General features: G+C 37.8%; 1 protein-coding gene across 1 annotated transcript; it reads left to right on the top strand.

The window, feature by feature from the left end:
• Positions 1-1,941: 1,941 nt before the first annotated feature.
• map1lc3c.L (microtubule associated protein 1 light chain 3 gamma L homeolog) lies at positions 1,942-8,469 on the top strand. The gene is given in 4 exon segments (NM_001096942.1): positions 1,942-2,091; positions 2,169-2,224; positions 2,412-2,518; positions 8,009-8,469. Coding segments are annotated over 4 exon segments (375 nt in total). The 5' UTR covers positions 1,942-2,039; the 3' UTR covers positions 8,169-8,469.
• Positions 8,470-17,408: the final 8,939 nt, after the last annotated feature.

Below are 17,408 nucleotides of genomic sequence, written 5' to 3'. Positions count from 1 at the left end.
TGAATTCTGTCTGGATCCTGGCTGTAGAGCTGCAACTGGTTATTCCAGGGTTTCTTATTTTCGTATTCCACTTTTGGAACCCTGAGAGTTTTTTTACTTTTTTCATCATCATTATATTATTAAACTTTTTACCCAAAAGTGATAAAGAATAAGATTTTTCTTGCTAAGGAGAGGGTTAACAGAAACAGGCAGCATTTAAACTATAGTGTGCAGCCTTCAATTTCTTTTCTTGTATTTTATCACTTTTGCTCTCATATCAAATAAATTAAACAAAATTCTACATTCCCAAAACAAAATCAGTGCAGAAACCTCAGCTTTAACAACACAATGGACGATTTGTAGGGCAGACTGCTGAGGGAGTTATCCAACAAAGGGAGTAAAGGGAGTTGGGCAGCAAACGTCCAGTCCCCTGGCTAAACACCCACATTTTTCTTTCACTCTGTGCCAAAGAATTTTGAAACAAGAATACATCCTAATAAGGATTTTTGATACAGTTTGCAGCACAAGTATGCAGTACTTTACATGGTGTAAACAAATACAGGGATATAGTTATCAGTTATTAAAGGATAAGTAAACCTTAAAAATTAGTGAATGTAAATTTGATGAGGATGCTATTCTAAGCACTTTTGCAATGTACATTCATTATTTATTTTTAATTCCAAGATATTGAAGGCTACATGTACTGTTAACATCAATGAATTCTGAGGCTGATCTGATGTTCTTCTGCTTAGGAAAGATTTCTTTTTTCTAAGCAGAAGAAAATCAGAGCAGCCTCTTTCTCCTGACAACCTCATAGACTACTTGGTGGTCAGGCTGGTTGGAAAATGACCAGCAAGTGGCGCTGTTGTAACAGAATTTATTGATGTTAACAGTACATGAATCCTTTAATATTTTGGATTTAAAAAAAAGTAATAATGAATGTACATTGAAAATGTTCTTATAATATCAGTTTCATTAATTTTACATTCACTTATTTTTAAAGTCTACTTATCCTTTAAGGATAACAACTGCATGTTGCATCTCACCTTTGTTCAGCTTTAAGACCCTGTCAGTATAGCAATAGCCTTCACTAACTCATGTTTATCGTTGTGTTGGAAAAGAAAAAAGCAACCACAGTTTCAATACCGAGATAGGATGAGGTCCCTACCTTATTTCATTTTATTCTGCCTGGTTGTACCCACCTGCCTCCAAAATCTGGGCTAAAGCTTCCTTCTTCTTCCTCTGTTGCTGAGTTTGAATGCATTAATAATACAGTGAAATAGAGAAATGTATGCTAAACTTACAAAAACACATTGAGTTCCAAATAAATTGACAAACAGAAAATTTACCCCCAGGTGGGTTTTCACGAACCTCTTTAAGTACATGCTGCAGAGATTATAAAACACCACAAAAAGTAACTTTTCCAAAAGTGTACCTTTTAAAAGCAGAATTTTAAAAACATTTTTTTTAAAGATTTCAACTCTTTATTATCATACATGTCAAGAGCCAACCTTTAAATAGGCAGATTTGTGGAATAAAAAGCATTGTGTTTTTTTCTAAAATATATAGAAATTATAGGAAAATGTTGGCATGTATTTTGCTAATAGCATAACAATGCATGCTGATAAGCTTTCTTAAGTAAGAGTGGGCAATCAGCTCATCTGCTTAATTCATGTCAGCTTTGCAGAACACAATTAAGAAGTAACGACCAAGTCAGAATCTCACTGTGCATGTTTGGCTTAGAAGATACATGCCCACCATTTATTTGTTTTCTTTAGCTGTTATTACATCTCTTAATCTATTACTCTCTTAATAGAGATAACAGTGTCAGATTGTTATTATGTTATGCCATTTTGCGAATTTTATTTCATGATTCTAACTGCCAGTTAAGACCCACCCCTTTGTGGTAGTAAACGTGAAACCATATATTACTGCCACACCTATATATACTGAGGAGGAGAAGCTAATACCATTTTGTTAAGGTTGTAATTACCACCCTTATCCCCCAAAAAACAAACAATAAAAATTTCCCACTAAGACAGCATTTTGTATTTCAAACTATGCAGTCTAACCAAAAAATGTCTCAGCCGTTTAAGCAGAGAAAGAGTCTGGGTAAATGTAATTATATTGTTTTGTTCTTAATGGATTTTTCACACAGAAGCTTTATCCTTATTATTGTTCTTTCACAGCATCCAGAAAAGAAGAAGTCATTGGAATAAAGGCAAAATTTCCAACAAAAATCCCGGTAAATAATTTCTCTTCTAATTCTGCATATTTTGTTAAAAGGATTTTATGAATCAGAAATGTAGAATGGAATCAGTTTTGGGCTTTTCTTGTAATATAAACTATATTCTGAAGAAAGCCATGTTTTAGGCTTTGCAATTTAAAAAAAAAAAATCTATGAAATATACTTGCAACAATTTTTATTTCAGGTGATTGTTGAAAGATACCGCAGAGAAAAATATCTACCCCTTTTGGACAAAACAAAATTTCTTGTTCCCAAGGACCTCTCTATGATGCAATTTATAAATATTATTAGGTATGTGGCTTTCTTGTTATTTTATAAGTATGTATACTGCCAAACATTAGACTGGTGTCATGCTGTTTATGGTTCTAAGCTTCTAATTATCTATTTGCAATGCTAAAATGTTTATGCCCATGCCAGTCTCTATGCTCTAAATGAAAGTAAAATTATTTGTGAGGGGCCTGAGCCAGTGTATCTGTGTCCCCCTAGTTTTATGTGCCCAGTTTCACCTAAGGCCAGGCTAGAGTTTGCAAAATACTGAAATATGCCTATGTTAGGGGTGCATAGATTTGAAAGCAGACCTGGGGAAAGTATGTTAAAGGCCTCCCTATTTAAAGTACCAGTAACGCCAGAAAAAAGGGTTTTGCATGTATCTATGTATAAACTACTGTTACCCTGCACTAGTAAAAGACTATGTATTTATATCTGAAATGCATAAGCGAGAGAAAACATTAATTTCAAAGAATAGCTGCACACCTGAAATGCATGGAATTGTATATGATTCAACACTTTCTATAGGTGCCCCAAAGTAAGATTCATTCTGCATAAGAGAGGGAAAAGAAACCTACAAATGGGTGTAGGGTAATATACCTAACTCTTGTTATGGCACCAACTAGTCTTATCTAAACCTATCCTTTATCTCATACTGTTAGAAGTATCCAGACATCAAAACAAAATACTTAGCAGACTTGTTAAGACCACTTTATAGAAAATAGAACTTATTACATGTATTTGACCATATTTGATGTGTACTCTAAATGATTAAATACATTATTAAATCAATTATAGTACACTATTTTCATGTAATAAAGCTTAACATATGTATTAAGCCCTATACCCTATGATGTGGTTTTAACAAGTCTGGTGGGTAGTTTGTTTTTTAGTGTCTTGATACTTTTAACCATATGAAAAAAAGGTTTATATAAACTTGTTGGTGCCATAACAGGTTTATTACCCTACAGAAACAGAGTACCCATATATAGGTTTATTTTTTTTTCTGTCTTATGTGCAATGACTCTTTGACCTCTGTACACCTATAGAAAGTGTTGAATAAATTGTATGCATTTCATGAGAGCAGCTATTTTTTCAATTCATTTTTACTTATGAAGCACTGATTCAGTTAAATAAATAAGCAAATATATAGCTAGGTAGGAACCATTGGAATTTGGTTATAGGGCACAGGTTTACATAGATAAACAGTGTAGAATACAACTGTATTCTTATACAGGGGTCAAATGCTAATATTGGCTCTATACGCAACTAATTTTGAATAAAAATGACTACATTTGTTGTCAACTAATAACACAGCCCAAAAGTGGAACACATGAAGGATCAATGCAGGTGAAAAAGGGACAGACACTCCCTTTATAAGGATCCTTAGGCCAGTAACACATACTGCATTTTCTCTGCTGATGTAGAAAGGGGCATAATTTGGCATGGTTCAGTGTTTCAGCTCCAAATCTGCCTTGTGTGCATGCTGATGCTGTGTCTGCGTGCACACAAATGCTGTGTGTATTATTTAAATTGTAAATGGGTGGGGGATTTACAAATCTGGCATTATTCTGAACCTCATAATGGTGTAGAGTATAGATTTATGATCTGAAATGCTAAAGTCCTTACATCTTGTATAGTTTGCGGAACTGAAAGTTTCAATATATCTTGTACTACATGAATCTTTTATAGTACTGCAACATAAATTAAGTATATTCTTCTAAAGAGAGGTGTGCAGCTAAAATAAATCTAAAGCTTTAAAGTGTCTTATAGTTTACAACAGACTATACATAACATCATAATGCATACATAAACCTTAATACTTGATGTTTTGACTTCTAAAAAGGATATTGATCATGAAAGACAATTTTTTTTGATTCTTAAAATGCTCACAAGGTTCACAAAAGGGCACATGTTCCCATGATAAATTAGCACTCCTATCACAATAATATGATCAATATCAAATGAACAGTATAAAATGGTAATGGAACAGTAATTCTTTATACAGTAATTATCGCTGGGGATATATTCCAGTTCACTTCCATACAAACTTTTTAGTGCTTTTTAGTCCTGCAATATTAAAGTTTGGTAATTTTGGGGTTTCTGAACTGCACAAATCAAATATCTCCATAAAGCTGTACATATCTGGTATTGGTGTCCTCTGGGTATATGGGGCTTTTTAAATCCATTGTATTTTCATACATATTACATTATATTTATGATGAAAAATATTTTATTTATCTTGCTAGGGGCACAGATTGCTCAGTCCTCGTCAAATGATATAGTACTTAGCTCAAAAGTTATTGTGAACAAGGCAACAGGGCCTGACGGAAAATTCTCTTACAGAGCTAAGTTCTGTTTAAGGACACTTTTTCTGATTTTGTCATCTAGCTTTGTATGTGAAGTAGTTCCAATATTTTAAAAAGGATTTACAGTCTCACCCTGAAAATTATAGGCCTGTAAATTTGGCATAGGAGGTGGGCAAGTTCTACCAGCGTGGTAGGTAGAATAATGGGAAAAAATTGGTTGCCAAAGGTTACTGCCCAGGTACAAATTGTTGATAACCCAATGTTAATAAATAAGCCGTGGTAAGTGATGGCACCCCAAAGGTCACTTTAACATATAAAATATTAGGAACAAGTTAATACATGTTAAATAGACATCCAAAGGTACACTACATACAGTGAGAGGCGGTGGACCCTGGCACCCAAAATATATTGTATACATGGATTTAACAGTTTGGAAGCTTTACTTTTTTATTCATTAATTGTCCATTCTAAAATTTACCATACATTGTCATTTGCATCAAAGCACTGATATCACTTATGTCAGATATAGGATAATGTATACTTTGTTTTGTACACTTGTTTTTTTATTTGTTTATAGACTCCAGGGTATACGCACTATAAGAGGGGGGTTGTGGGTGCACTCCTAAGGCCATATAAAAATATATATAAATACAATAATCCTCTGTCTAAAAAAAAAAAAAAAAACAGGGTTTTTTGTTACAAAGTTATGATCATAAAATTGGTAAGCCGCCATACCACGTCAAGGTAAACCCCATACGGCGGTCCCTAACCTGTTTACCTGTGATCAAAATTTAAAACCTTGGTTTCAATCTGGACTAGATCCTCCCCCACCACCTGCATATGCGGCTTTTGTAGGGGAGACTGCCCAGACCAACGCCCATTTAAAAAATAAAAAAAAAATGTGATTGTGAAGAGACTATAATGAAGGAAAAGTAAAGTTGTATATATAAGTGCACACTTGTGTGTGTGTATGTGTATGAGTATAAGTATAAGTACAGCTTCAACATACTGAAAAAAAGAAACTTTCTTACTATAATCAATTCAAAATGATGTACTGTTTCTGAAATCAAGTTTATCTACACTATTCCTCTCTCGGCATCTGTTTGTCGCAAAAGGGTTTCCGTCTCCTTTAAGACAGAATGAAGAGAAACAGATGCTGACAGAGGAATAGTGAAGCTAAACTTGATTTCAGAAAGCGTGCAGAATTCTTAATTGATTTTATTTAGAAACTTTTTCTTTTTTTAGTGTGATGAAACTCATATTAATTTTTCATTTTTACAATAGTTCCCCTTTAAAGGAATTGTTCATTGTACAAATAAAAACTGGGTAAATAGGATGTGCAAAATAAAAAAATGTTTCTAATATAGTTAGGCAAAAATGTAATGTATAAAGGCTGGAGTGACTGGATGTCATAATAGCCAGAACAGTACTTCCTGCTTTTCAGCTCTCTTGGTTTACACTGACTGGTTACCAGGCCGTAACCAATCAGAGACTTGAGGGGGGGACCACATGGATCATATCTGTTGCTTTTGAATCTGAGCTGCATGATCAATTGCAAACTCACTGAACAGATATGTACCATGTGCCCCCCCCCCCCCTTCAAGTCGCTGACTATCTCAGAGTTCTACAGCTCAAAAGCAGCAAGTAGTGTTCTGGCTTTTATGTTAGACATCCAGTCACTCCAGTCTTTATACATTACATTTTTGCCTAACTATATTGGAAACATTTTTTATTTTGCACAGCCTATGTATTTACACAGTTTTTATTTTCACACTGAACTGTTAAATTAAGGTCACAAAAGATCAGCATTTGCCCATAAGGTCTGGAATCTTCCTCGGATGGGGCTGGGTTAAATTATAGAGGGAATTATTGTGATCAGTAAGTATTTCCACAATGTTTCAAGACTAGCTAGTGACATTTTTTTGTTAGGATTAAGTCCTCTATACTGCAGGGTTTTTTTGTGTGTTTTTTAGGGCTTCCGGGGAATTATAATGAACAATGTGGCATTCAAGTATAGTTGCTGCATTATTTATGGTGGGATTGTGGCTATTTTGGCAGACACATAATACATATACAAGTTGGGGGGTGACAAGTCCACCAGAGTCTACTGGGATTCGTAATGTACAGTAGGTAGTATTATCGTAGGAGAGGTTTCCCAGTATAATCAGGTTAACATAGTGTTGATACTCTTAGAAATGGACAGTGGGAGATAAATAGGTGGCAGAATATGTAAGTAAATCATGGAAGCATCTGCAATTTTATCCAGCACCATGACCATTAAAGGTAATTGAGTCTAGATTTAAATGCACAATATTTTCTGCAGAATGTCTGTATTACTGAATGTGTTATGCTTTATAGCTATTTTCTGTCTTCAGCTGTCCTATCCTATAATTTAATGATAATGACTTGAGGAAAAGATCCTCATATGAGTTTCAGTACACTGGTTGTCATGTTTAATACAGCAGATATCCACTTATGTGGTCCAAATAAGTTCATCCTATAATTTAATGATAATGACTTGAGGAAAAGATCCTCATATGAGTTTCAGTACACTGGTTGTCATCATGTTTAATACAGCAGATATCCACTTATGTGGTCCAAATAAGTTCATCATTTTTGAGTTTGGTTTTGTCAGTGTTTATAGACTTTTCATGCTGTTGTAAGTTTGTTCTTCCATCAATATTTTTTGAATTTATGACCTGTTCCTAAATACTTGTGTGTTAACATTATAAAGTAAAAGTAAGTAAAAGCTTAAGTACAGGTATAGGATCAGTTATCTGGGAACCAATTATCCAGAAAGCTCTGAATTACAGAAAGTCTGTCTCCCATAGACTCCAATTTATCCAAATAATCCAAATGTCTAAAACTGATTTCCTTTTATTTTGTAAAAATAAAACCATACCTTGTACTTGATCCAAACTAAGGTATGAAGATCGGTTATCCAGGAAAACCCAGGTCCCAAACATTCTGGATAATTGGTCCCATACCAGTACCTATTAAAAGTTCATGTCTGTTTAATCATAAAGTCCCTAAAGCAATGAAGCACAGGTTATAATTACTCCTGTACCTAGCCAGACACACAACTTCAGTGTATAAAATATATTACTGTAAGATACCTTACATTCAAGAAAGTTTAGGATATTTTTGTATGCAACCTTTTATGCATGTTTTTTTTTTTTTTTTTTTTTTTTGCTTCTTTGTGCAGAAATCGCATGAACTTATCTGCTACACAGGCATTCTACCTACTTGTGAACAACAAGAGCCTTGCCAGTATGTCTCTTACAATGGCTGAACTTTATAAGGACCATAAGGATGAAGACGGGTTCCTATATATGACATATGCATCTCAAGAAATGTTTGGTTGAATGCACAAATGAATTAGAAAAATCTTTGGACTGAAAGGATCTAGATCCTATATGTATGTGTAAATTCTAGACCCTAGTAGTATATATTACTTAAGTGCACACCTTAACAATATTGACCACTACCTTACCATGAACTGGGACTTTGAAATATTTGACTATATTGTACAATACTTTTTATTGAAATGGTTCACTTAGAAATAACCTTTTTATGTAAATATTTATTGAGCATCCTTTTAGAAAAGTCAAAAGATGTTTTTGTAAATTTATGTAATGTATTTGTAATAAAGGAATCTAAAATTTATTTTATTTTTTTATTTTTACAGGAATTTTATGTAGTTCTAAAGAGAACTATAATCCTCTAATTTATTAGAACAAAAACACAGCAGTTTTGTTTTTGGATGGACATCTCCTTTACACCGTTTTTGGGGTTAGGATCACTGGCATACTGTACCTTCACAGTTCCAGATCCCTACAAAAAATATTCAATGGGGGCCTGCATGCACCTGTCCTCAAACCAAAACAGAAAGCAATACCATTGATGTTTATCATTAAATGTGAACAGAGAAATGGAGATTTTTTTACTTTATATTTGTGGCCCTGTGGTTATTATGGTGTGTATAAGGCTCTTTTCAACTGTATTGCTGCGAGTTTATTCCGACCCCAGCTTATGGTCTGGGGCTTATGCACCTGGACCACAGTTTCAACTTGGTAAGTGTACCCATATTAGTTATTTGTGGCACCCTTTCAGGTTTTGATTTCTACCAAAACCCCCAGCCCTACCCTGCCCCTCCGACACTGCAAATGAGCAGGTGGGCGGTATGTTTGAATTTTGACATGGCTGAGGAAATATACAACACCCATGATCCAGACCCCCTGCCACTGCTTTGGGTATTGGTATTTAGAAGTTGTCTATAAAAGACATTTTGTAACTCCTCACAGTATGCTCAAGCTAACAACATACTTTCTTATATAATAAAGAGCATTGACTTAAAGCATGAAATAATGATATTAATTCTCCGCTAGAAGGGCCTGCAATTGAGTATGCATTGCAGTTTTGGGCACCACACTAAATTTATAAACATATTTTGACATGTAGGTTAAGTGAATGGAACAAATGTTATGAGGAAATATGTTTTGTTTTTGTTTTTTTACATATTTTTACATATATATTGCAGTGCAAATACATTTTTACCACTAGGGCAGGGTTGTTGTTGGGTACTTTTATAGCTGTTTTTTTCCTGCTTATCTGTATAGCTATTTCCTATAGCACTGTACAGTAGTACATTAGTGTTAAAATTCACAGGATAATACTATCCTTTTGTTTGGTGCATGCAGGGTCTCTAGAAAAGGTGACTGGAGATAGAGGGGCCTAACACATTTGCTTACACAATTACAAAAAACAGTTTTTTTTTTTCTTCAGATTCTAAGAAGTTTGGGAGTAAATGTTCACATCTCTACTCCCCAATTACCACTGTCTTATTGGGGAGGGTGCAAGAGGGGGGTTGTGGGTGCACTCCTAAGGCCATATAAAAAAATATTTAAATACAAAAATCCCCTGTCTAAAAAAAGAAAAACAGGGTTTTTTGTTAAAGTTATGATCATAAAATTGGTAAGCCGCCATACCACGTCAAGGTAAACCCCATACGGCGGTCCCTAATTGGGGAGGGTGCCCTACAATAAATAGCAGCTTTATTGAGTACAACTCTTTTTGCTGTGTTTATACCCCTTTATTTTGGAATCTAAAAACAGGGATGCACCGAATCCACTATTTTGGATTCCCAATATCGAATCCGAATTTGCATATGCAAATTAGGGTTGGGAAGGGGAAAACATTTTTTACTTCCTTGTTTTGTGACAAAAAATCACGTGATTTCCCTCCCGCCGCTATTTTGTATATGCAAATTCGGATTCGGTTCAGCCGGGCAGAAGGATTTGGCCGAATCCGAATCCTGCTGAAAAAGGAACATTGAGCGATAAATGTGAGGAGATTGAGGTGAGGTGCAATGGAGAGATATACTGATAAAGACCAGCAGCAATACCATATTATTTTTGTATATCAAATTCTGTATAGTAAGACTGCAAATCAACATCCTTAAAAATATAGCTCACCTTTAAGTTAACTTTTAGTTTAAAATCTTTCTTTGTTGAATTTTAACAGGGAGATGTACATATTACATGTACATTTTCATAAATTTTCTGGTATACCGTGTGAGGGGGATGTTAGTATTATAAAGGCGGATGAGGGGAAAGGGTAGAAGGAAGAAAGAAAGTACTTCAGTTATAACCTATTTCTATGTTAAGCGCTTTGTTGTCCCATTTCAATTTGTTTGTTTTGCATTGGTATATCCTACAGGTAATGGCAGCATTTGTCTGCATATTTCCAGTATTTGTTCCTGTCTCCACACCTTCCACCAAATAGCATGTGAATGCTTCTCCGCCTTCTAGGCCTGGTGGAAATATGTATATCAACGCCAGGGTTGGACTGGGCTGGCGGGACACCAGGAAAAAACCTTGTGGGCCCCACACAGACTGAGCTGTGAAAACTCCCCCCCCCCCCCTGCGGTGGGGACGTAGAGGGGCAAAACTGGATTTAAGCCTTGGGAGATGGACTTGATCACCAGCACTCGTGGGCCCCCGCTGGCCCAGAACCACTGCACACAGACTGTGCCGTGAAAACTCCACCCCCACCGCCAGATGCACACTGGTAGGCACCAGCAGGGGAGGCGCCAGGGGATGCAGAGGGGCAGAGCTGGATTTAAGCCTGGGGAGGGGGGCGAGGGCCTTGATCACCAGCACACAGCCTGCCTGACCTCCACCACCCCAAGGGGGGGAGGGGGGGAGTGGGAGGGGCCTGAAAGGGGCCCTGATGCGGCAGCACCGGTGGGCCCAGACCCTATGGCCGGTGTCCGTGTTATTGTAATACTCAACTTAGCAACAATGGTGTCTTCGATTTCCTTCCACATGGGAGCCATTTTTATGGCATTCCCAGAATGTGTGTTAGGTCTCCAACAGTTCCACATTGTCTCCAGCACATCGGTGAAGTACCTGGGTATATATATGCCAGTTTGTGTGGGATTAGGTACCATTTCAGCAGCAGGTGGTTTCTACATCTGGTTACTTTTTTGATATTCTGGAGGGCGTATTCCCAATCTGAGGTCTCCATTTGTTTGTTTTCCCAGCTTAACATGTTTGATTTTGTTCTCAGAGTATCCTGACATCAATAGCTTGAACAGCGATGATACCATGCCTTTTGAGTGGTTATCTTGCAGACACACGGTTTCTAGTCATGTCTTTTGTGCTAGAGGAAACTTTGCCTGTATGGAGACATAGTGATGGATTTGAAGATATTTAAAATGATCTGCATGGGGCAGTGCATATTGTTTTGTAGTACTGGGTCAGTGTTCCAAATGGCCTTATTTATTCTGTTTCGCAATGATATGCGGTATTTCTCTTTCTAGACTGATTATTTGTTGTAGTGGGGAGAATTTAAATTTGAACAGTTTGAACAGTGTTTCCTGGTTTTCCTCCAGATTGTGAGCAGGGCTTTAACTGTTTGTAAGGAAAGGTTACTTTTGTGTGGATTGATGACTTTTTGGGACCATAGGAGCCCTAATAGATCCAGTGGAAGTGTAGCCTGTTTCTCAATGTCCACTCAATGTTTATCAGGCTTAGTTATTGTCAAGTAGAGTATTGGCTCTAGTATGATCGCCTTATGATATTCCATAACATTCGGCACCCCAAGGCTCCCTGAGAGTCTTGGTCTGTATAAAGTGTATTTTGTAATTTGTTTCCTTTTGCCATCCCAAATAAATCCCAACACCAGCCTCTGTATTGAGAGAGAGAAAAATTCTGGGGGAAGTATAGGAATTGTTCAAAGCATATACAAAATCTCTGTTAAGAGTAACATTTTGACTATTGCTATACGCCCTAACAATGACACATATGTCAGCTTATATTGTAGTATCTCTCTGTTGAGGATTGTTGTTAAGGTACCATGATTATGCTTATACAGAGTATATATTGTTTTAGTTTTGATAAATAGTTGATATTTGGACAGAGACAACTTTTTGGGTTCTGTACATTACCACAATGAATTTTAAATGAAACAACTCAGATGCAGTTGAACTGCAGACTTGCATCTTTAATTCAGTGGGTTGTACAAAAAGATTGCATACAAAATGTGAGGAACCAGGGGCGGTCCTGGCCCCTCGGTTGCCTGAGGCAGCAGCAGTTGCTGCTGCCCCCCTCCCCCGGAAATTCGCTCTTAAAGTACCAAGTGGGGCGATGCCGCCTGAGGTGACAGCCTCAACTTGCCTCATAAGCGAAGCACCTCTGTGAGGAACTAAAACCTTTTTTTAACATAACCACTTCATTTTAGGGGCTCAAAAGTAATTGGACAATTAAAAAACTGAAAATGAAATGTTCATTTCTAATACTTGGTTGAAAACCCTTTGCTGGCAATGACAACCTGAAGTCTTGAATTCATCACCAGATTCTGGGTTTCCTCCTTTTTAATGCTCTGCCAGGCCTTTACTGCAGCAGCTTTCAGTTGCTGTTTGTTCATGGGCCTTTCTGTCTTCAAAAAGTGAAATGCATGCTCAATTGGGTTCAGATCTGATGACTGACTTGGCCTTGGGTTGCTTTGGCTGTATGTTTTGGGTCATTGTCCATCTGTATTATGAAACACCTTCCAATCAATTTGACTGCATTTAGCTGGATTTGAGCAGACAGTATGTCTCTGACAGGGGCGTAACTACAGAGGAAGCAGACCCTGCGGCTGCAGAGGGGCCCAGAAGGTATAGGGGCCCCATGAGGCCCTAATTAATGAGCAATTTCAATATATATTGGTAAAAAAGGGAAATTTGTGGTTATGTTTGGGGAAATAAAATGAATTTGCTGTGGGGCCCAGTAACATCTAGTTACGCCACTGGTCTCTGAACACCTCAGAATTCATTTGGCTGCTTCTGTCCTGTGTCATTGATAAACACTAGTGTCCCAGTGCCACTGGCAGCCATGCACGCCCAAGCCATCACACTGCCTCCGCCATCTTTTATAGATGATTTGGTATGCTTTGGATCATGAGCTGTTACACGCCTTCTCCATACTTTTTTCTTGCCATGATTCTGGTTGTGGTTGATCTTGCTTTCATCTGTCCAAAGAATGTTTTTCCAGAACTGTGCTGGATGTTAGAATTAAAAAATTAGCAAAGTCCGATCTAGCTTTTCAATTCTTGATGCTTATAAGTGGCTTGCACCTTGCAGTGCACCCTCTGTATTTACTTTCATGCAGCCTTCTCTTTAAGGTAGACATGGATATTGATATGCCTACCTCCTGGAGAGTGTTGTTCACTTGTTTGGCTGTTGTGATGTAGTTTCTCTTCACCATGGAAATGATTCTGCGATCATCCACCACTGTTGTCTTCTGTGGATATCCAGGTCTTTTTGTGTTGCTGAGTTCACCAGTGCTTTCTTTCTATCGTAGGATGTACCAAACTACATTTTGCCACTCCTAATATTGTAGCAATTTCTCGGATGGGTTTTTTCTGTTTTTGTAGCTTATGGATGGCTTGTTTCACCTGTATGGAGAGCTTCTTTGACTGCATGTTGTCTGTTCACAGCAAAATCTTCCACATACAAGCACCCCCGCCCCTCAAATCAACTCCAGGGCTTTTATCTGCTTCATTGATAATGACATAACAAAGGAATTGCCTGCACCTGCCCATGAAATAGCCTTTGAGCAATTGCTTTTGGACCTCTGAAATGAAGTGATTGTGTTAAAAAAGGCTTTAGTTCCTCACATTTTTATACAATCTTTTTGTTCAACCCACTGAATGAAAGCTGCAAGTCTGCAGTTCAACTCCATCTGTGTTGTTTCATTTAAAATTCATTGTGGGAATGTACAGAACCAAAATTAGAAAAAAGTTGTCTCTATCCAAAGATTTATGGACCTAACTGTATAATCTGAACGCTCTTTAGAGGTTGAAGTGCCTTCCTAGTAGTTAGTAAAGAAAGGGAAATCATTAACTTGGGCTGGGTAGCATTGCTAACTGAAACAGGCCATGCTTCCGGGGCTATCCAGCAATAGAGAGATACTCCCGTGTGGGGGGTGGCAGTAGCATCTGCACAGGTTAAGGCATGATGAATTTATAATATTGTCTCTTTGACAGTGGTACTTAGTTCCATGACAGAAAATAAAACTTGAAGTACATGTTTAACTTAAGTTTAAATACAAACAGTTAACCAATGGCTTTATCTATCCTTTGGACATTGAAAACCTGTTTCCCATTTGGGATCGATCATCGAGTGGTGCAGGTAGTTGAGGAAGTTGCGTTTAGTTGGGTTTTGCTCTTCTCTGTGGTCTGCACTCTAGGTTGAGTTTTGGTATATATAGACAGGTGAAGCTCCGGCTGTACTTTCCAGTTAGTCAAGATGCTGGGGATGGTGTGCTTACTGGTTTTGTGTTGGTGAGGTTTTCCTGCTCTGCCAACTGTGGTGATAGTTGTTGTGGCGTGCTTGGTGCACTGAGCTTCCACTCTTCCAGCATCGCTTTCTGTTGGTGACTGTGCAAAGTACGCTTTGTTGTCCTGTAGAATGATGAGCTTTGTGGGGAATTAAACCTGTAGGGAATCTCATTGCTGCGTAATACTGCAGTGATCGGTTGAAACTCTTTTCTGCGTTGTATTGTTTGTATGGAGAGTTCCGCAAATATTTTATGCTCTCATAAGGGGTCGGGAAGTTATTTTGCGTTGCAGTGAGCTATCTACTCCTTGGCCTGGAAGAAATGTATTTGGGCAATTGTGTCTCTAGGGGCTGTTCTTGGCGTTTTTAGATTTAGGCAGTCTATGCACCCTGTCTATCCACAGGAGCAAGTGTTCCATTTGAGGTAATAAGTACTTTAAAACCCCCTGTTAAAACTCCTCAAGGCCATCTTCTTTGATCTCTTCCGATATGCCCCATAAGCGTAGATTGTTGCAATCTTCTAGATCTGCTAACTTAGTTTCAAGTCCGGTCACTTCATCTTCTAATATGTGTGTTAAATCCACTATTGCGTTGTGTGCCATGACGAGTTCCGACATTTTCCCCTCTAGATGATCAGTCCGCTCTCCAATGGAGCGGAGCTCTGACATTAGCTCTTTTACCGCTCCCGCTAGGTCCGAGTGTAAATCTGCTCCAAGTTACGCCAGCATTTCTTTAAATGTGGGTAGTGATAGTGTGGCCAATCTCTGGTAAATAGAGCCTTAAAGGAGAAGGAAAGGTTAAAACTAAGTAAGTCTAATCAGAAAGGTCCATCTAAATATACCAGTAAACCCCCAAAGTAATGCTGCTCTGAGTCCTCTGACAAAAGAAACAGCACATTTCTTTCCTTCTATTGTGTACTCATGGGCTTCTGTATCAGACTTCCTGCCTTCAGCTTAAACCTCATTGTCCTGGGCAAGAGCATGCTCAGTTTGTTCCTCTCCCCCCACCCCTCCCTTCTCTGCTGTAATCTGAGCCCAGAGCAGGGAGAGACTCAGGCAGGAAGTGATGTCACACCATGTTAATACTGCAGCTCCTATGCTAGAGTTTCTAGAGCTTTTTACTCCGGTATGGTAAAACATTCTACAGAATAAATATAGCATTCTAGCTTGCACTATTGCAGCTAATCTATTGGCAATAAAATGCCTCCGTAGCTTTCCTTCTCCTTTAATATGCAGGAACTCTAACTGCGTGCTGCTACTCCATCAAGGACCAAGTCCTGCCCCTTTATATTAACTTTTAGTGTGTTATAGAATGACAAATTGTAAGCAACTTTTCAATTTTTATATATAGTTTTTAATTATTTGCCTTCTTCTGACTCTTTCTAGTTTTTGAATGGGGGTCACCCATTTAAACAAATTCTCTATAAAGCACTTTTTTTTTATTATTGCTACTTTTAAATTCACCCCTTTTCTATTCAGGTCCTCCCCATTCAACCAGATTGCTGAAATTGCAAACTAGAGAGCTGCTTAAAAAAAACAAAAATAACAAAAAATTAAAACCAATTGCAAATTAAAAGTTAATTTAAAGGTGAATAACCCTTTTAACTGCACCACAGCTTTAGCTATAGCCAAGCTGAAGGGCACTATTTTTGCCACTCTTGCTGCATAAAGTGAATTATCCCTGTTGTAACAGAACTAGGGATGCACCGAATCCACTATTTTGGATTCTGCCGAACCCCCGAATCCTCCACGAAAGATTCGGCCGAATACCGAACGGAATCCTAATTTGCATATGCAGATTAGGGGTGGGAAGGGGAAAACATGTTTTTGACAAAGTCATGCGATTTCCCTCCCCGCCCATAATTTGCATATGCATATTAGGATTCAGATTTGGTTCGGCTGGCCATAAGGATTCGGCTGAATCCGAATCCTGCTGAAAAAGGCTGAATCCCGAACTGAATCCTGGATTCGGTGCATCCCTAAACATAACCTTCGTACTGTCAGGGAGAGGACCCCTGTGGCAAAACAATTTATCTTGGAAACTCATAATATGGTGCAGTCTTTGCAATGGCAGTGCGACAAATTCAGCAACAACTTACCCTCGTTATTAGAAACAATGTAAAATAAATATGTTGAAAACTGGCAGAAAATTCTGAATTTTTTTGAAAGAGAAAATTCTGCAGATGGACAGAATGAACTGTCTTCTGAAATACAAGGCACTCAAGTGTCACTTGATGATGATTTTTTTTTTGCCAGCCCTACAAAAACATGCTTTTGCTAATGTAGTCAAAAGGCAGCTTTGGCAGGCAAGATTCCAGTACAGTATGATACTGTATACTTGTCGTACCTTGTTGTTATTTTATGATCCATGATTATTCTGTTCTCTTGGCTACAAGTTTACAACCATACACAGAATACAGAGTGAACTCTAGAGAAGATGCGGGCCCTGAAATGTTGGGTTCATTCTGAAGACCACTATAGACCAGAACCCTGCACAATGTTACTATACTAACCAGCCTTAAAACACATTGCACAATGATCTCTGAATGAAGTGGATTACCTACTCATGTGTAAAGAGTTTCTATATAAAACTCTTTCCACTCCTTGTTATGTCTGTTCAGCAGTGACAGCGAAACTTGAAAAGCTGCCAGTAGCAAGGAAGGAAAATGGAGGGGAAGAGTAGGTACTGAATCTGGTACAGAAACTTGGTCAAGAAAATGCTTCTTTATGCTTCAGCTATTTGTACTTTCTTTTCATGTCATGATAGTTCCCCTGTAAGATCA

This window comes from Xenopus laevis, chromosome 5L (assembly GCF_017654675.1).
Source record: "Xenopus laevis strain J_2021 chromosome 5L, Xenopus_laevis_v10.1, whole genome shotgun sequence".
Lineage (NCBI taxonomy): Eukaryota > Metazoa > Chordata > Amphibia > Anura > Pipidae > Xenopus > Xenopus laevis.
Note: the sequence above shows the minus strand (reverse complement) of the source record. Positions and strands in the feature narration are given on the sequence as shown.